At 39.2% G+C, this 21837-nt stretch overlaps 1 protein-coding gene across 5 annotated transcripts in view; it reads left to right on the top strand.

The window, feature by feature from the left end:
* ERMARD (ER membrane associated RNA degradation) overlaps positions 1-21837 on the top strand; it is a 153615-nt gene that overhangs the window by 129480 nt on the left and 2298 nt on the right. For 4 of the 5 annotated variants that reach the window (XM_068231840.1, XM_068231838.1, XM_068231839.1 and 1 more), the window contains 6 exons: positions 4800-4967; positions 7575-7658; positions 9057-9136; positions 11368-11496; positions 14540-14758; positions 18873-18986. In XM_068231840.1, coding sequence (XP_068087941.1) covers positions 4800-4967; positions 7575-7658; positions 9057-9136; positions 11368-11496; positions 14540-14758; positions 18873-18986 — 794 coding nt within the window. The remainder of the gene's footprint in view (positions 1-4799; positions 4968-7574; positions 7659-9056; positions 9137-11367; positions 11497-14539; positions 14759-18872; positions 18987-21837) is intronic. The other variant, XM_068231841.1, reaches the window with a different exon arrangement.

Raw genomic sequence — 21837 nt, 5'->3', positions numbered from 1 at the left:
ATTAGAAATCTGATTTGGGGAAAAATCGTCTGAGGTATTGGGGTTTCGGGATAGAGCTGGGGAATATATGTAGAGTCCTGCATGTTGTTTCATTATTTAGTTTTGTTTGATGGTTTTACTTTGAAGGTAGTATTCACTGCTATATTCAGACATTCAGACGCTTAGTCACGGACAATATACCTGGTATGATAAGAGGGAGAACAAATTTATTGTCCCAACTTAAGAGGAAGTTATTATTAATACTAACCTAAAGTTTCTAAAATGCTGTACTCTGATTTCTGTCACTCTCTTGAACTTCTTTATCAGAAAATGTGTTGAATGTCTTACTGTTAAAACTAAATTTTTGTTGATTAGAAGTGAAAATGTGATCTGGCAAGGACCTTCTTGTAAATATCTTCTTAAGTATGTATGTTCTGTCTTGCAGATAGACCATAATCTTACAATAATCTACAATAAAAACGTTCAATTTTCCCATTTTTTTCGACCAAAACAATCAAATCGAATGAAAGTTGAAAATATTTTTTTTTCGATCAAGAAAAATGAACGGTTATTCCGGGTTTTTTTTCTATAAAAATCCCATCAGACATGTTGGAAACATCTTTATATTCGATCTAATGGGATACGCAAACTAAATTATCTAATTAAAAAAAAAATGAAAAATTGCACCATGTATGGGCAAATATAGTATGAATAATGATTTTGAAATTGGCTTTTTTGGAAATCTAGTCTGGATTTTTAAATAGAGTTTCAATATACAAGTAATCCAGAAGTCTTTAAATTATTCCTACATTTTTATTTGTTTAAAGGAATACTATCGATTCACATATTTTTTCAATTGACACAGGAATTGTTTGGGAAGTGCTGCGGAGTACTGGTGTATACATTTTAGTAGCAACTTCTTTGTTTACTGTTAGCAAAATACTTTCAATCTTTACTGACGCCAAAACTGATGGCTGACTGAGCCATGAGGAGAGGGGAAATTCCCCTCACACTTGATCAGTTAACTCAATGTGTAGCTCTGTGTGTGACCGAGAGAGACAGGACACAGGAGCTGCAGATTCTGTGTCCTGTGTTTCTAACTGAAGTGTCTGAAGAGAGCAGAGGAAATGTAACTAATTGCCATACTGTTTTTGCTTTCAGAGTTTGATATGTTTGATATTTGCTTTCTAATATGCTAGTCTGATATGCAACGTTGGCTGTGCATTGAAGCAGACACCCCTTCTGCAATTGATTTGTCCCAATATAGCTAAATCCTACCCTCTAAATTACAGTTTTTGCCTCTGATATTTAACATGAAAAGTAGGAAAATGTTTACACAGCTACTTAGACATTATTTGCACACTGTCGTTTTGAACACTTGGGTATCGATAATATTCCTTTAATTTCATTATAGGGTTTTTACAGGGTTAATGTTCTAAAAGCAGGGTGACTGAAAAGTTAACACACTATTGAAAAATTGATGTCTGTGTATTAACCTCCCTGGCGGTAACTCTGAGTCAGGCTTGGGGCGGAAAACTGCAGCTCAAAGCGGTAACTCCGAGCCTGACTCGTAGTAGCCGCCGAGAGGTCTATGCAGAGCCTTATGCGCAGCAAGCTTTGTAACCCCCCTCTTCCCCTCTGGTACTACGGAGCAGCCACCCATAGGTAAGTAAATGTACTCTGCCCCCCCAGGTAAGTTAAACACTTTATTTATTTATTTATTTTTTATTTTTTTTATTCTTCAGGTTTATATACACTGCAGAAAAAAATGTCCTGTTATATTACAGTACAGTATAACCAAACATCATCACCATGCATTATACCAGTAACATAATATAAATGTTGTGATAAACAGGGTTAATAGACAAATACAGTTTGTACATTTTATCTACAAACCAAGAAATAGTGTATTTTATTAGTTTTCCATAAAATACAGTGCCCCAAAAAGTAAAAAAAATTCTAGTTCTGAAGCAATAGGGTCATAGCCAAAACCTGAGATCTGCTTTGATCCAGAAGGTGAAACAACCTCTAGAATTAAAAGTGTTTAAAGATATAAACATCATTAACCTGTATCATACAAGAAATCAACCTAAATATTTAATTTATATTTACGATGTATAACTTCATTGAATATAAATCCAATTCTAAAACAAAAATGTGCATTTTCAAATTCAAAAATTTTTGCAAATTCATATACTGTATTGCAACTATTTTTGCAATACAGCAATACAAAGTGTCTTCTGTAAGCTGTTGGCAGTGGCCAAATACACAATGTCTGCCACCTCTTGCACACTAGCCCCCCCTCTCCTTCATATCCTCGGCTGTGGACATTGATGTCATGGGGAGGGGAGGAGTCTGACAGTTCTTTTTGCCACAGCCACACTTCCCTTGATGCCACACTGGATGGTAGTCTGAGAAGAATCCAAGGTCAAAAGCTAAAGCCCACCACACAGTATAAGATGGACATTAGATCAGGGACATGATTGATATCTGACTGCTAGCATTCATTTGACATAATGTTGATCTGACTGCGGCCACCTTTTAAACTTCTTCTACTTGATGCAGTACAAAGCTAAAGGAAACATTACTAAAGGGCTGTGTCTGATCACCCCCTCCCTGTTTATACCCACACCGATCTGAAAATGAATGGCTTTTCTAGATCTATTTACAATATTATGACCAATATATTGGTTGGATATGCCCTAGATTTACTAAAAATCATTTTATTTATTTTAAATAAAATGTTAATGTTAAACCTGTAAAAACATTTGGTACTCTTTACCCAATACATGGTCTTATCCTGGTTCTAAACTTTTTAACTCAACTGACTAACTCTGTATCGTACTTTACTAGTACACTTTGTAAGACAATACATGATTGACGTGATTTTAATCACACTAATGAGAAGAAGTTATTTGATTGGCTTATTAGTCTCAAGATTGTCACTTTGACAACAGGATCACATAACTGCTGTCATTTGGGACACTGCCTAATTCCATTTGCTGTAGATTGTTAGATTATTATGTCATGGCAATTCTGATCACAGCCATTCGGGCTTAACTGTAATGTGAAAGTTGATGTGAGGAGGCCTAGGCCTGCTCTCCAACTAAACCTTTTACTTGTTTTTTTAACTTAAGTAACACGATAGATGTGAAAAAGCGTGGACACTTTCTGAGGCATACCATGCACATTAATGTGTGTTTAAAATGCATACAACCATGGCTACAAATAAAACATTTCAATAGAGAACTGTAAAAAAATTAACAGCTCCAATATTTTTTTCCCGCGAATGTGTTTCCACATTACATACCGTATTTTCTGGACCATAAGACACACTTTTTCTCCCCCAAAAGTGGGGGGGGAAAGTCAGTCTTATGGTCCAAATACTGGAATTTTGGCCAGCACTAGATGTCCCCCCTGCCAATGATGCCTGATGAACCATTCCGCAAGGTGCCCGATAGTCTCGGAGGCGGGACCACAGCTCCCTCACTGGAGCCAATCATTGCACATGCTGAGTAGCAGTGACCTATCAGAAGTCAGTGGGAGTCATTCCTTTATATGTTAAGGAACGACTCCCACTGACACTTGATAGGTCACTAACACTCAGCAAGTGCTGTGTTTGGTTTCAATCAGTGAGCTGTGGTCCCGCCTCCAAGACCATCTGGAATCGGGATCTGTTAATACAGAGCAGCGGGTTAGGAAACCTTGTATGCAGATCTGCCGGAGAGCTGTCTGTCTTTATGAGCTGCTGTTATCCATCACTTCAGATTCAGGCAGAATAACCTGATCCTGGCTCATAGCTGGACGTCTCCTCTCTCTGCTCTGTGCTTAGAAGCCCTGCGATCTAACTTTTCATTTCATAATTTGTCCTAGGAAATCAAATAACCACATAGCAGGACAGACGTGCTGATGGTAAATGGCTGTTGATGATGAGAATCATGTGCATGGGGCTTTATATAGAAAGACAACAGGTCTAGATAACGTACAATTAGGTATGTAGTATGTGTACAGTACTCCTGGCTCAGATAGGGCTTTTGGCATTAACACTGCAGTGCACCTGTCCCTAGATCTCAAAACTGGAGAAAAATAATTGATACAAGCACCTTTTGATTATTAAATGAGCCCCAATTTTAAGACAAGTTACTCTGTAACTGGAACAAGTTACTCTGGAAGAAACATACTTCTTATTTGTATATGTTTGCACATAATTTAAATGTTACCGTTTTTCGCTGTAGTGCCCCTTTAACACCATGAAAGGAAGAAATATACACTTGTGCACCGGAAGGCGAAACGCCAATATATTTGGCACTGCCGTAATGGAATCTTCACTGTTAAATTTCAATTTACCAGTAAACAAACATGAAGACATACCTATCCTATTCAGCCTTGTGATTGCTGTAAACACCAATTATGGTCCAGGCAGCACATACATGTCCAGTCAATGATTGCTGTAACAGGGAGAAGCTCCACAAAACACCCCTTCACCATGTACACACCAGGTTTAGTGTATTTTTTTTTACCTGGTTTTTGCCCTCTGAACTTAGGTGCATCTTATGGTCTGAAAAATACGGTAAATACACACAAAAAAAACCATACAGGCCTAAGCCTGGCAAAATACAATCCCTAACATCAACTCCACCCTCACACTGTGCCTTAAAGTTCATTAAAAGCCACATTGTGCATGTAAAATTCCAATTCCTAAACCAATAAACAGCAGCTAGTCTGAAAAATGGTAATTACGCCATTATGCTACTTTACAGTTACTGTTAGTCATTATTTGCTGGTTTCAGTTTATAATATTATATTCACTATTCTTTCAGGAGTTTCTATGGGATTTTTTAAATCACCAGGATGGTCCAAGAGTGAGAGATCACCTTAGCCATGGAGAAATACAACTCAGTGAATTTCCAAAACAAATTGCCAATGATTTATTGGGTTTTTCGATTGTATTAATTTATAGGCATCTTATGGTTGATCACACCAGCAAGGTAATATACTTTTCATCACCAATAAAAAATGTCATATTTAGGCATGTACCTTGTCCTGGCACAATTCTCTGTCCTCGTGATTATATATTTGTACGTCTCATTTTATTCCATATTTTAAGCTCCCAAATTTGGATGCTTTGGTGGAAGAGCCCTCCATCTATTAGAAGCCTCCAAAAGCACAGAGACAACACACAGAAAAGCTTGTGGCTTACGGCTCTTTTAATCAGAATCAATTTATTATCGCCAGGCACGACTGGGTCATGCCCGGAATTGGGTTTTGGCGCAGAGCAGGGCTAAAAGAACAGTAAGGAAACACAAAGGTGATAACAGATGACAAACATGGTAGTATGCAACCAACAAATACAATACAATACAATACAGCACTTTCATGATAGAAAACATTTGCATAAAGAAAGAGATATGGAGAAATATAGAGTTCTGCGATGTAGACATGCTTAAGACCATTCCAGCTGGTAGAGGGAGAACGACCTAAGGAGAGGGGGATGGGGAGGTAGTGGGGGATGGGAGTGAGTCAAGAGAGTTCAGTGATGTGACCGTTGAGGGGAAGACGCTGTTCCTGTGCCTTGAGGTCCTGGTATAGATGGACCGATATATCGGGCCTGAACGGAGCCGGCTGAAGAAGCGGGAGCCCAGGTGTGAGGGATCGTTTGCAGTACAGTTAAATTTGTCACACTGCCGTTCAAGTGCAGGGAACCTAGAAAGGTTAAAAGCATTAAAAGTATAATATTGGTTCTGAAGCAAATATGTACTGGACGCATTCGTTTTCTTCATAATCGGAATGGATGTTCTGTCTCGGTAGAAGTTAAGCCTATTAAACATTCTCCCTGATGTTATTACTAGTAAATCTACTAAGTTTCTTCTTTATGTATCTTTGAACCTTGCTCATAAGTTATATGCTAAGTTCTGGATTAAACCTTTGGTCTGTACAGTGGATGATTGTGTCAGTCTGGTGAGCAAGACTCTTCCATACCATGCGGCAATATACCAATCTAGAGCTGTTCAGTATAGATTTAATAAGATTTGGTCTGAATGGCAGCAGTCCTTACATACTAAAATATAGTATACAAATTTCCAATACAGAATGGTTCTTTACTAAGTCTTTGGACATTAGATTCTTGGAGACAGACAGGTTATGTTGGAGGGTTGTTTTGGGTTGTTACCACTGATGTCTCTTGAAACTTTACCAAAGAGTTATTCTGCTAACGTGTCAGTTTTACCTTTTTCTGAGCACTGTCCGTTGGCTTTTAATGGATAACTATGTGATGATTACCATTGGCTTTCTCTATTTTTTGACTCTCCTTTTCACTGTTATATTGCCATTATTTTGTACATGCAGTCTGCAGGTTTTTCCTGCAGTGTTGTAATACTATTTTGATATGCCATTTTACCAATAAATCTGATGTGTTAAGCAAAAAAAAAAGTATAATATTGACACCTAGGCTCAGTGCTGAAAACTGTCAGCACCTTAACATGATAGACCACGACAACTCTCAACCCTGCCAAGCGAATTTTGTTTCTCTCCAGCATTGATTACTTCAATACAGCTGCAAGTACTGCATAGCTTCATGTGTATTTTTTAGTTTTACCACATTGAAAACAAAAGTGTCCATCTAGGAATTAAGGTAAATGATCAAAGAATCGCCAAACCATAATAAGTTATAAATGATCTCAAAATGTATTTAGGGACTTATCCCTTGAAGCTAAAATCAATTAAAAACGATAGTACACAGGCTGACAGGTAGACATCACAATAAAAGCTAATACAGGTAACACTGTCTGTGTGGGTGTAAGACCATATCATATGCCATATACAATATACCTCCTATAGTGCAGCAATCTATTCCGCATACATCAATGGTGCATTAGTAAATAAATAGTTCTCACCCAAGCCTGCAAGCTGGTAGCCTACTGTCAGTCCGCGCCCCTCACGCGTTCCGTGATACTGTCACTTCTCCAGAAGGTAAGTATCTAAGGGTTCCGTTCTACTTATATACAAACTTCCCACCCCCCTTAGATACTTACCTTCTGGAGAAGTGACAGTCGTCACGGAACGCGTGAGGGGCGCGGACTGACAGTAGGCTACCAGCTTGCAGGCTTGGGTGAGAACTATTTATTTACTAATGCACCATTGATGTATGCGGAATAGATTGCTGCACTATAGGAGGTATATTGTATATGGCATATGATATGGTCTTACACCCACACAGACAGTGTTACCTGTATTAGCTTGTATTGTGATGTCAGCCTGTGTACTATCGTTTTTAATTGATTTTAGCGTCAAGGGATAAGTCCCTAAATAAATTTTGAGATCATTTATAACTTATTATGGTTTGGCGATTCTTTGATCATTTACGTTAATGCCTAGATGGACACTTTTGTTTTCAATGTGGTATGCTACAGGTCCATGGCTTTAGCCCTAATGCTTTTGGGCAGTGTTGTCTCTAGTTTTTGTTTTATTTTTTAGTTTTACACATTTTTGTACAGAACAAAACAAAGTAGTAACAACAACATATTTTAAACTGTAGCGCAATTGTCCTACTGTACATGTGATGTTAACTGATAATTCTAACTTCTATATTAAAACAGGAGATTGGGGTTCTGCATTCATTAATTGATATTATTGACTTATATAAGTCAAGATTTCATCCAATTGCACTCCTTCAAAAACAGGTATGTGGTGAATTAAAAAATGGCTTTTGCAACAATGATATACTGTATACTGTATTTTAATGAAAGTGTAGATACTTCAAAATGTTTTTAATGTAGGCATTATTTGTGGTTTTAAGGTTTTCAACAAGACGTGTTATTCTGTCATTTGCAAAATACTAAGCAAAATAAATTGTTCATTATTAATGGATGTTTTATTCTCATCTTAATATATAGTTAATGACTTAAAGGAAACACAAGGTGAAAATAAAGTTATGAAATAAACCATTTTATCTAGCCTCCTTCTCATAAAATGACTTTTTTTAGATGTCCCACAGTTTGATTTTATTTTTAAATCTGCTATTTAAGTTTTTACTGTTTAATTGTCTCTGCTCAATGACACATGGAATGAAGTGTGCCAAAACTAACAATATTTACCCTTTTATCTCTTCTCTGCTCCTGGAAGCCATTTTCTGCCAGGAAAATGTTTTATGGCTGTAATTCCTTATCAGTGAGGGTTACGGTTATAGTCCGACCCTGGGAGAAACTGACACTTGCTTCCCTTATTTTCAACTATTTCAGGCAGAGAAAGAAAAAAAGGCGGCAAACACAGCAGTTAATTTGTGAAGAAACAAAAAGGAAAAGAAGACGGGAGCCCCCAATAGTGTATTACTGATAATATAGATGGTGAAATGATAAAAATCAGAGATATACTCACAAACACGGGTTGCCAAAATGTAGGCAACCACTGAACGCACAGATGGGGATATTGACCCTGTCCCCACGCAGGTTAAGAAGTCGCTCTCCGTAGAAAAAGAAAGGGGTGTACACACCCATCCACCAGGTGGATAATATTGTGCAAAAGGTACAGAGGCGCCAACAGAATAAAAAAAGGACTTATTTAAAAAGATAAAACAAGGGGGTAAGGGTGGACTTACCTCCCCAAAATTCACACACCACAAATGTGTTATAGTATGCAACAAAACGTTTAATCTATACTCCAAAACTGCAACGCGTTTCGCGGGTCTCAAGCCCGCTTCATCAGGCAAAATATAGAAGGGAGCAGCTTACAAGGTGTGCAGCATAGCGCAGCGCCTCTGTAGGCTGCACACCTTGTAAGCTGCTCCCTTCTATATTTTGCCTGATGAAGCGGGCTTGAGACCCGCGAAACGCGTTGCAGTTTTGGAGTATAGATTAAACGTTTTGTTGCATACTATAACACATTTGTGGTGTGTGAATTTTGGGGAGGTAAGTCCACCCTTACCCCCTTGTTTTATCTTTTTAAATAAGTCCTTTTTTTATTCTGTTGGCGCCTCTGTACCTTTTGCACAGCAGTTAATTGTATGCATGACACTGTAAATACACATGTCTATCTCATCATGTCAGATGTCACATCGTGTCCTATTTCATTTTATTTAACAGGTATTAGAGTGCATTGACAGTCTTCAGAAATGGTGTCTTCTTCCTGTTCCTCCTATTGATGATATGAATGACAAGAAAGAGTAGGTGTCATCTTCTCTGTCTTCCACCTCTTTGTCTTTTTAGTTTCTCTTATTTATTTATTATTGCATATTAATATCCCATGGACATCTTTCACAGCCATTTACTTAGTGTGTATAGTCAAGTCACTAACTGTCCATCAGAGTAGCTCACAATCTAATTCCTTATCATAGTCCTAAACTAATGTCAGTAGCCAAAGGATAATTTTGTATTAGTATGTTTTGGGGATTTGGGGGGAAAATGGAGTACCCAGCAGAAACCCATGGGGAGAATATGCAAAATTTATACAGACAATGTCCTGGCTTAGATTTGAACTTTGAACCCCAGTGCTGCATAGTAAGAGTTCCATCCATTTACTTTATATTATAAAATTCAAAAGTACAGAAAAAAGTGCAAATATATGTAAAGGAAAATAAGAATGTATTCAACAACAAGAGAGGTAAGAATATTTTGTTCACTAACAAAAATAATGCTTCATGCTTAAAGAGAACCTGTACTGAGTAAAAATATTTAAAATAAACACATGAGGTAACTTCAGATGAACATTACATACCCTATTTTTCGGAATATAAGACGCTCCGGCATATAAGACGCACCTAGGTTTAGGGGGCAAAAATCAGAGAAAAAAAAAACTAATCCTAGGTGCGTCTATGGTGCAGGGGCGTCTTATGGACCTTTTCTCCCTAAACTACACTGCCCATCTACACCACACTGGCCTAAGCTACACTGCCCATCTATACCACCCCACACTTCACTTCACTTACCCCTGCTGCCCCCACTACACTACACTTCACTAACTAACCCCTGCTGCTGTAACCACCTTCTACACTACACTACACTACACTACACTAACCAACCCCTTCTGCCACCACCAAATACACTACACTAGCTAAACCGTGATGAAACATCTCACCTGATCCTGTCGCCACGATCCTCTCCTCCCCCCATCTGGCTTTCTTCATCAGAGGGCTCCCATCATTCAGGATGCAGGTCTTCAGGGTCCAAGCTGCGGCATTCCTCTTCAGCTGCAGTCTCCTTTCTTCATCCCAGGACGTCTTGTCATGCATTGTGAATGTCTTCAGAGCCCCAGCTGCCCGCGGTCCTCTTCGCTGCAGTCTTAGCATAGACTGCAGCCTTGCGATATACATGTGCTGCCGCCGCCATCTTTCCTAGTTACGGCGTCCTCACCCGACATCCTCCCTAGTTACAGCGTCCTTCCCCGACGTCCTCGATAGTTACAGCGTCCTTCCCCGACGTCCTCCCTAGTTACAGTGCCCTCTGCTGGTTGATCTGCGGCGCATATGTGCGCGTGACGTCAGAGGCACTGTAACTAGGAAGGACGTCAGGGGAGGACGCTGTAACTAGGGAGGACGTCGGGGAGGACGCTGTAACTATGGAGGACATCGGGGGAGGACGCCGTAACTAGGAAGGATGGCGGCGGCAGCACATGTATATCGAAAGGCTGTAGTCTATACGAAGACTGCAGTGAAGAGGAGCGCGGGCAGCTGGGGCTCTGAAAACGTTCACAATGAATGACAAAATGTCCTGGGATGAAGAGAGCCAGACGAGGAGGAGAGGATCGCGGCAACAGGATCCGGTAAGTATGTTCCGGGGCCACATTTACCGCATCTTTGGAATATAAGACTCACCCACATTTCCCCCTCATTTTTGGGGAAGAAAAAGTGCGTCTTATATTCCGAAAAATACGGTAGTTACCTTGCCATCAGTTCCTCTCAGAAGCTCACCATTTTCTTCTGACAATAATCCCTTACAGTTCTGACAATATTTTGTCAGATCTGAAATATATCAGTTGCTGTCAGTAAAATATCAGTTGCTGTCAGTTATAGCTGAGAGGAAAACTGATGTACCAGGTAATGTCCATGTTTCCCTATGGCTCAAGTGGGCGATGTTACAGTTTAACTGTGTGCTGACCAGAAAGCTGTTATGGGTAATGGCCATTTTCAAAATGGAGGACGGAAAATTCCCTTGATCATAGTGAACAAACAGGACGCGGGACAGGAGAAAGACACTGAGGAGTAGACTACATGGAAGGTAAGTATGACTTGTGTATGCTTATTTTGACTTTTAATGTTCAGTTCAGGTTTTCTTTAAGAAAATAGCAGCAAGCCTGTTAGTGTTTTGAATGTATGACATTTCTGCTAGGACTGCAGAAAGGATGGAATGTTGATAAAGAGATAAGATTGTTGAGACTGTATTTTTTTTTTCTGTAAAGGCTTGATGAAGAAAAAGATGTAAGCACGGCAGTCAATTCTGAAATAGTGCAAATCCTTTCACTGTTTCATCGTCAAGGGGTGATTGGCATTAGCACTGATGACTTAGACACTTGGCTTCAAACAGAGAAGTATGGGACATAACATTTTAATTTACATATGATGACCATAATACAACCTTTGGGAATTCATTTTGTTGGTTCTTCTAGGCAGAATTCATGTCAATCAAACTGTTTTATATTTAAAGGGACTCCGAGCAGTGCAGAAACTATGGAAAGATGCATATCATTTTAAAGCTCTCTGTCTCCTCTTTCTGGCGACACCTAAATCGTCGCTCTACGCCTTTTAGTTTTCTTTATTTTCGCGATTGAAATCGCGGCCGCGGCAAATTCAATCGCGAAAATAGCGAAAACTAAAAGGCGTAGGGCGGCAGTTTATATATCATTGGAAAGAGGAGAAAGAGAGCTTCAAAATGATATGCATCTTTCCATGGTTTCTGCACTGCTCGGAGTCCCTTTAAAGCAGTCCTAAAGCCAGATTTTAGGTCTGTTTTTACAGATAATTCTGGAAAAGAAGTGCTCCCAGACATAAAAGGCTTTATTTAAATAGTGTATCTAAAACACATTCTGACATCACTTCCTCCATTCCTTTTCTGCAAATCCAAAAGTGCCCTTCAGCTAAGAGCTTAACACATCACCATTTAAAGGACCACTATCGTGAAAAATGTTAAAATTTAAAATACATGTAAACACATACAGATAAGAAGTACGTTTTTTCCAGATTAAAATGAGCCATTCATAAATTTTCTCCCATCCTGCTGTCACTTACAGTAGGTAGCAGAAATCTGACAGTACTGGTAGGTTTTGGTCTAGTCCAGTGTTGCGTAATATGTTGGCGCTTTATAAATACAATAAATAAATAAATAGTCCATCTCTTCATGGGGTATTCTCTGCATGGCCTTTTTTTTTATGGCGACACTCCTTAAAGCGGTATAAAACCCTGACATAATATTCAATAAAAACAAGTTTTCCTACTTTTTATATGCCATACGGTTATCATATTTTCTTTTGTGCATAAGTATTATTATTCATTTAGAAATTACAAGTTTCAAAAGTACACTTTTTTGCTTTGAGAGCTGACTTTGCATTTTATTCATAAAATTCATCATCATTTTTTCATGTTGAAATATAAGCAGAAATACTTTGTTCAGGAGACTCTGCAGTGTCAGAGAAGTGTTGTTTACATTTCTCACTTGATAGTAGTATATAATATGCTGTAAATAATGTTTTAGAGCAAAGAAGAATTGCTGGGTTTCATTCCGCTTTAAAAAGGATTTATATAAAAATGCTGACCAGCCTCCCTGCTCACTGCACACATTTTAGCAGTTGGACAGAGTAACTGCCATTCACTAAGTGCTTTTTAAAATAAAGAAATCCCTGCGAATCCCCCAAGAGTAGATAGGCGAGTCCAAAACCTGTCGGTTCTGTCAGATTTCTACTATCTACTGAAAATGAAAGCAAGATAGGAACAAAGTAATGTATCACTCACTGCAGAAGCTCTCTCCCACTTCTAGTCACATTGGGCTGCAAGACAAATCAGCCCTAAAATGTGTTCCTAGCTTCACTGTAATAAAGCAGAATAGGAAGCATTTACTGTAATGCACTTTACAAAATATTTTTATGGGAGCAAACATGAAATGTCCTGCAGAGGTTGAATAATGTTTATATTCCTGATCTTCCCTATATTGTAAGTCAGTGAAGCCATCCAGCAATCCAGTAAGCATGTATATGCCTGTGAAGAGATGACCAAAGCTGCTGTGATACTGAGGAATCAGTAGGGATTTTCTTGAACTTCAGCCTGTAAATCAGCAAGGTTTGGGAAGGTTGTATTTAAGAGAACAATTACTGGGCTTGCTATAAACCAGCGATTCTGGATGCTTGCTTGGCTTAACAAGGGCAAAAAGGGATAATTTGCATATTTAGTAGGTGTGCATTGTGGGTAACCACAAATGTTCATTTATAACTGAATTATTGCAAATGTCCTTCTGTTTTAAGAAGGCAATTACACCAAGCTTTGCTTTTTTTAGTAGGAGGGCTTTTTGGTTCCTTTTATCCCCCTATACATTCCTAGTAGTTTGGGTCACCCTGAGCTGCTTGGTTACTCTGTTGCAATAAGTACATGCCCTAGGTCTAAGCCATGCCTGCTGTAAAATGTGTGACCAACTGAGACGTCTGCTTAGTTCTCCAAGATCTCCCTACACCATCTTCTCAGCCACTTGTTCAGCTCCCTTATGCTGGGTACACACGTTGCGATTTCCCGCTCGATCCGCGGGATCGATTGGATCGATTCGATTATTTCCAACATGTTCGATCGGGTTTCGATGGATACAGCCGTCGATTTTGCATGCTTAATATGCAAAATCGACGGCTGTATCCATCGAAACCCGATCGAAAAATGTTGGAAATAATCGAATCGATCCAATCGATCCCGCGGATCGAGCGGGAAATCGCAACGTGTGTACCCAGCATAAGGTCTCTCTGCCTTTCAGGTAAAGCTTGTGGCATATGACACAAACATGCAATTTTGTTAGGGTGTGCTTTTATTATTATTATTTATTGAATTTATAAAGCACCAACATTTTATGCAGCACTGCACAATGGATAAATGGGTTAACATACAAGGTAGAACATACAAAGAATTGACAACAAAACCATGCAAACGTCTTTGATAACAGTAGTTCAGTGACTTTGTCCAAATTAGAGTGTTGTAGAAAGCAAAAAGGGTGTCAGACAGTAAGATTGTATACTCAATTTGGAAACACTGGGGGGGTTCAATAAAAATTGGCTTCAGCTGTATTGTATTTTATATGGATGTGACAGAAGTGCATGACTTTTTCTATCTATGAATTTTTTATTAATATGAACTTTTTCTTAATATGTTCCAATGTAAATTTTTTTTATTATTATTATTGTAAATACAATAGTCATAAATGGTGCATGGATCTGTAAAAATTCCTGTGTGGTTCCAAACATTTATACTGGTATATGTATTACTTTGACAACTTTCTGCAGCCTGTGGTATATTAAATGAGTTTCCTTATTCTTGAAGAATATTCTGGTTTGCTAACAGTACACGAACATAAAATAGTTACTAGAACTCTCATTTATTGAACAGGTGGTTCAGTTCTGCAAAGGAGCTTTCCAGCCAAAAAATGTCAAGCCTTTATTGTCATCGTTGGGTCATAGAAGTCATGAGCATTCTGCGCAAAGTTACCACACAGTGTCTTTTAGTATCAACCAATATAATTTCCATCTCGCAGCTGAGGTATGACCAGTGGATAAACAAAACATTGCGCTCTCGACAGAGGCAGAACTACCGTAAGCTTTTAAGCAGGTTAGTAGATTCTGTTATGTTTCAATCATTAAAACCAATGGCAGAGTCGGGCTGGCGGCTGCAAACACAGCTGTCAGCGTGGGACAGACAGCTGCAAGAGGCTGGAGAAAGCCCCAGGTAAGTAAATTAGATTTCCTATAACTTTGCCTGATGATTCCTTTAAAGGGCACCTGAATTGGGAGGGATATGGAGGCTGCCATATTTATTTTCTTTATAGCAATACCAGTTGCCTGGCATCCTGCTGATGTTTTTGGTTGCAGTAGTGACTGAATTTCACACATGAAACAAGCATGAGGCTAATCCACTCAGACCTCAGTCAGAAACATCTAATCTGCATGCTTTTTCAAGGTCTATGGCTCAAAGAAATAGAGGCTCAGCAGGACAGCCAGGAGATGTGCATTGTTTAAAAGGAAATAAATATGACAATCTCCATAACCCTCCCCATGTAGGTGTACATTAAAACTGCTTTTCCTGACCCGGAAAAAATTGTATTTCAAACCCTGTGTTTAACCAGTTCGGCCTATCTGGACGAGCTTCCTCGTCAAGATAGGCACTGCTGCTGCCGCCGCCTCGTGCGCGCGATCGGGCGCGCCCCCGCGCGCGCTCCCGCTGCCCGCGCTAGCCCCCCAATCAGTAAATGGGAATATAATTCCCATTAACCGATCTATCTTCCCCACAGAAATACCAACGCTTTCTCTCCAGAGAGCGCGGTATTTCTGCCCCTAGGAAACATTTCCCCTGCTTTTAAGTTCCTAGATGCGAAATCGTTCGCATCTAGGACTTTTTTCACTGTGGCCATCTTTTGGCCGAATAGTAAACTGCACCACAATTCATTTTTAATTAAAAAAAAATATATATTTTACATTTAAAATTAACAGTTTCCCTCCCACACCAAAAATTACCCACATACACTTTTTTTTTATTAAAAATAAAAATAAAAAATACAATAAAAAAAACAAAAACAACATTAATAGTTACCCAAGGGTCTGAACTTTTTAAATATGCATGTCAAGAGAATATGTTATTATATTATTTAAAATTATAAGCTTATAAATAGTGATGGACGCAAATTGAAAAAATGCACCTTTATTTCTAAATGAAATATCGGCACCATAAATTGTGATAGGGACATCGTTTAAATGGTGTAATAAGCGGGACAGATGAGCAAATAAAATACATGAGTTTTAATTACGCTAGCGTATATTAATTTCAAACTATAATGGCCAAAAACTGAGAAATAATGAATTTTTTTCATTTCTTTCTTAATCTTCCTGTTAAAATAGATTTAGAAAAAAATAATTCTTAGCAAAATGTAGCACCCAAAGAAAGCCTAATTAGTGGCGGAAAAAACAAGATATAGATCAATTCATTGTGATAAGTAGCAATAAAGTTATAGGCGAATGAATGGGAGGTGAACGTTGCTCGGATGCATGAGATTTTCGGACTGCGGTGCTGAACCGGTTAAACATAACTTTTTTTCTGCCGTATAAGACGTAGTGGGGAGGGGGGAGTATATATATATATATATATATATATATATATATATATATATATATATATATATAACCTGGTGCGTCTATATTCCAGGAGTGTCTTGTAGATGTTCTCCCCAATTAATGGCCTCCAGTGCCCCCCAGGTGTCCTCAAGTGTCCCCCATGTGTCCTCAGGTGTCTATGTGCCCTCAGGTGTCCCCCATGGGCCCTCAGGTGTGCGCAGTGTGTGTCCCTGGCTCCTTGTGTGGTCCGCTCCCCTCCCCACTTGTGTGTGCACTCCCCCCGGGTGTCAGCATAGTGGCAGTCTTACCTATTTCAGCAGCTCTCAGGGATTGCAAACCTGGTCTCCTCTCTCACACAGGGAGCCAGGGACACATACCGGCGGCACACTACTAGATACATGCCGCTACACAAATTACAATGGGGGAGCGGAGCACACGGAGAGCTAATGCAGGGAATCCCCGATGTTGCAGCGGTTCATATTAGCTGGCGTTCGTAAGTTGGGGATTCCCTGCATTTGCCGTATAAGACACAGGGACCTTTTCTGCCCATTTTTGGGGGAGAAAAAGTGCGTCTTAAGCCTCATCTACATGGTACAATTTTCTTTCAGATCGGATCTATTAGATAATTTCCAACCGGTCCAATCGGATTGAGTTAGATTTTGCAATAGACTTTGGGTACTGATCAAAGCAAAATCTAATGCTGGGAATACACGGCTCGATTTAGAGCCATTTAGATGGCTCGATTGATAATTTCCGAAATGTCCGATCTCCCGCCCGATCGTTTCCGCACTCGATTCTGAACAGGAGACAATGGAAAAAGATAAGAAAAACGAGAAAAAGATAAGAGAATCGCCAGCAGAATCGAGCGCAGAAAACAATTGGGCATGAAATTGAGCGCAAAAATCGAGCCATGTATTCCCAGCATTACGCAAAATTGTTCTGAAACAATTTGGACGTCTACACAAGATGCAATTTCTTATTAGATCTATCTAATAGATCTGTCTATCTGATGGCAAATTGTACCGTGTAGATGAGGTTTTATATGGCGGAAAATAAGGTACTAGCAGGCTTCTGTGCATAAAGATAAGTAAATTCCTCAGGCCTATTGTTCCTCAAAGAGATTGTGGTGTATGTGAATCTATCAGTAAATGAATCTGCGTCTCTAGATAACACTCTGCCTGAAAAATACCTACACACCATTCAATCAAAGGTAGATTAGGTAATTGATCAATATCTTTTAACAGAAGCTTTGTCTCATATCAATCCGGGCATGCAGCTACTAGCTTTGTACTGCCTCATACAGTACAAATCTATAGCAAACCTTGATCATTCCTCCACACTCCTAGGATCTGCTGGTATCAATCAAATCGAAAACTGGAATTTCTGATCTATTTACTTATATCAATGCATCTATCAATATTGCAATCGTAAAATCGACTAAAAATGCCTTAGTTTATATTTTTTTTTATTTGATGTTTATAGAAAATCTAGTGTCTAATCTATTGAAAACGTCTCATAGTGTATGTGGTTACCCTCATTTCCAGATACTAGTCAGAATAGTGACCAGAGACAGCTTATATGTTTGTTTGTTTTTACAAATGTTATTCTATTTGATGTCCAATTCAACAACCCTACATAGAATGTGTTCTAGCAACACAGTATAGTGAAATACTTTCTTGTCTTCATATAAAGGGAACAATTCAAACCCACTTGAACAAAGATTTTCCAACTATTTCCATCACTCCAATCATCCAAAGGTTGGGCTATATATAGCAAACACTCAGAATAAAGAGAAGTGGTAAGAAGCAGTCCTAGAATAAGGAAGCTATAATTCTTCATAATACTGATGTTAGTGAAAGCAATGTGAAATTTACCCGTTTTAACAGTAACTATCTGCACATTTAGTTATTTTACATTTGAGTTTTAGTTTCTTGTGTAATACAGCCATATTACATTCTTTAATTGGAATGTTACTCTCTCTGCAAATGTAATACATATTCTTTTAATATAAACCTATTTGAATTGTTCCTTAACCTTTATTAAACATATACGTATTTCCGATAACATCAGTCAAATACTACAAGTAAAATAACCAATCCATATTCAATGCACATCATATCTCACTATCTATAGACCTGGTGAATAGACTTACAGAAACGTATAGAACGTTTTAGAGATGACATTAACTAGACTAACTAAGTAGACTCTCTTTTCTGGGAATTATTTCCCTAGTATAACTCTATTACTAAATAGCAACCATTATTATTATATTGGAAAAGGCATGATTTTTTTTTTTAATAGATGCATTAATGTGCCAGCATATTTTGTTTTTATGACATACGATTATCAGATTATGCACTGCCATTTTTGATTGTTTTGACACTTTTTTTAACCGAATTGAAAAGATAATGAGCAAACAGGTTACCGTAATTTTTATAATTTTAAATGGTTTTAAAAAAAACCCTCAAACACTTTAATATGGCAGAATATTTTGATTGTATAAAAAAAGCTGCAAACTAAAGGTATTTGACAGCTATACAGTACTTTCATTTGTATCCTGTGCTGATGTTAGCTTGTCTTTTGCATTACTACACCATGTATTTTCCTTTTTTTCATAGTATTAAGGTGTTGTCTTGTGGTGTACGCCTAATCCTGACGCTGATTGTTATTAGTTTCCACAACATTCACAACATACCCAAGAGAACTCCGATAGAATATCAGAAATATTTAAAGTAAGATTGTACTTTTTATCTTTTATCTTGTTAAATATCTAAGATGTGGATGTCAGCTTTTCTTTTTTTAGAACATATATTGTATTTTAGAGTGGAGTCGGGGAATAAGGAAGGTTATTCAGAGAATGTGTCAACAAGGCCAACAATTGGAGTCTGGAATTATATGACTATAGAGATTGGAGATGGGGTTGGGTTAGCAGCAACCTACAACATTCTTTTTATTGCATAACAATACATGGTCCTTATGGAAACACAACAAAGCCCGCTATGCAATTCACGTGAAGTGTTTTCTTAGGTGACATTTTCACACCTTGTCGTATAAAATGCCTTTTAAGCTACCAGAAAACAAGAAAATACTCAATATAATTTTGATAGTAAGTTTTCACTAACTTTTGGGTACTTTTTCAATTGTAAAATGCTGAAAAGTTATTTTAAAAAGAAGATAAAAAGATCCTAGAAGGTAACTCAGGAGAAAAATAATTGCATATGGGCCCAAAGCATCAGGTTATGCGGCCCACACGCTTAACACTCAATAGGGAAAAATCCCAATCCCCCCACTATACAGGAGTGGTTTGCTAAAATGTATTTCACTTAGAGGATGGGCATACTCTCCACTATGTTCATGAACTGGATAACTTGAAAAAGTTGGCTTGAATTTCAGGACTCGCAATAATGCAACCTCCAATGGTGGCCATACACTGCCATCAGATCGACCAACAGAAAGATCCCTCTCTGATCAAATCTGATCAGAGAGGGATCATATGGCTGCCTTTACTACAAACAAATTGTGAATCGATTTCAGCATGAAATCGATTCACCATCTGTGGTGCTGCCACCGCCCCCCCTGCAGTCATTACCTGATCCGACCGGTGTGAGTCGCCCAGTCTCCACTGTCTTCTTCTCCGCGCTCGGCTACAGCTTCACTGAACTTCCTGCTGGGGGAAGTTTAAACAGTAGAGGGCGCTCTACAGTTTAAACTTCCTGCCGGGACAGGAAGTGAAGCCAGCCGGAACCCGGAGCCCAGTGGAGAAGAAGACAGCGGAGACCAGGGGACTCACGCCGGCGGAGCAGGTAATGTATTGTCTAGTGTCAGTCGTCGGGCATTTGAACACCACTATCGACGCACTCCTAACCCGCCGGCGATCGAGCAAAATCTTCCGCACGGACGGCTCGACAGGAATCGACGGGAACGATTGATTTTGGACGGAAATCGATCGTTCTGTCAGCGTTTGCGCAACGATTTCACAGCAGATTCGATCACAGTGATCGAATCTGCTGTATATTGGCGGGAAAATCGTTAGGTGTATGGGCCCCTTTAGTTCCTGGCAGGATAAAATGATTCTCAAGATAAAACCCACTGATCCAAATGAACTGCCCTGGCTCCTATATACCACACCACTGTCATGGGTCCTCCTCTAGTGCTTCCTCCCAAGCTAATCTCCACTCTTACCAATCCTCACCTTCCTCTAGTCCTTTCCTTCATCCCACTTCATCCATTTCTCGCTATAATTTGGTGTATGGTACAGTATCAGAAATCTGCTGGTGCACAATCTCACGTGTAATAGTGATCTGCATTACAATGTGTCTTATATTTTGAATTCATAATCTGATCTTCAACCATTGATTACTTAAGGGGAAAATCTAAATTTTTGCTCTTCTAACTGCATTACCTTTTCTTAACCGCTTGCCGCCCGCGTCACGCCAGTAGGCGTGGCCGCGGCGGCAGCCCCATGACCAGCTAACGCCAATTGGCGGAAAGTCCTGGGGCAGCAGTTTACGGGAGATCGCGCGCACGGTGCGCGCGCATCTCCCGCTTGGTGGGCGGAGCTGAGCTCCGCCTTCAGTCTCCGAGCGGCGATCGCCGCTCGGGAGACTGTTACACGGCGAAAAGCTGTGTATTTACATGTGCAGCGCTGCGATCAGCAGCAGCGCTGCGCTGGGGACAGCCGTGTGACACGGCTGTCCCCATGGGGGACAAGAGAGTGATCGGCTCTCATAGGCAGAAGCCTATGACAGCCGATCGCCGTGATTGGCCGGCTGGGGGGAGGGAGGGGATTTAGAAAAAAAAAAGAAAAGAAAATGTCAAAAAATATTTAAAAAAACAAACAAACAAATATTTATAAAAAAAAATAAACACAAGGGGGGCGATCAGACCTCACCAACAGAGAGCTCTGTTGGTGGGGAGAAAAGGGGGGGGGAGATCACTTGTGTGCAGAGGTATACGGCCCTGCAGCTTGGCCTTAAAGCTGCAGTGGCCAATTAATGTAAAATTAGGCTGGTCACTAGGGGGGTTTACCACCATGGTCCTCAAGAGGTTAAAGTACCTCAAGGCTGTATTGTTCTAAGAACTATACATTTTGTATAAATAAGGAATATTTAAAAAAAAAGATAAGATGCATGGGAGCCAGTACAAGAATCCTTAGTTATAAAATGAATAAGCTAGAGTTGCTATTAAAATAAATAAAAACGTTGATGTTGTGGGAAACACAGATGTGTATGGTACTAGACATGGCTAGACAGTAATTTGTGTGTTTATAAAAGATCAGAGGCCTTTTTGGGCCTTTTGTCTATAAAAAATTTGAAGTCAGGTTGGCAACCCTGCTCTGCGCCGCGGGATGGTCAACAAGATGCAAATAATTCCGAGTTGATGCAGAATTATGTACATTTTATGCAAGTTTTTGGAGCTTGACAAAGGACAGGAGCTCAGTTAGAATTTGATTGGTCCATTTACAAACTGCATAAATTTGCATAAAAATGTACCCAATTCTACATCAACTTGGACATACTAACTTAGTATAGATTAAGATAGATCATTTTGTATGAATATATAAGGTTTTTTAAAATAATTGCT

This window comes from Hyperolius riggenbachi, chromosome 4, assembly GCF_040937935.1.
Source record: "Hyperolius riggenbachi isolate aHypRig1 chromosome 4, aHypRig1.pri, whole genome shotgun sequence".
Classification (NCBI taxonomy): Eukaryota; Metazoa; Chordata; class Amphibia; order Anura; family Hyperoliidae; genus Hyperolius; species Hyperolius riggenbachi.
The sequence above is the reverse complement of the archived record's forward strand: the minus strand, read 5'-3'. Positions and strand labels throughout refer to the sequence as shown.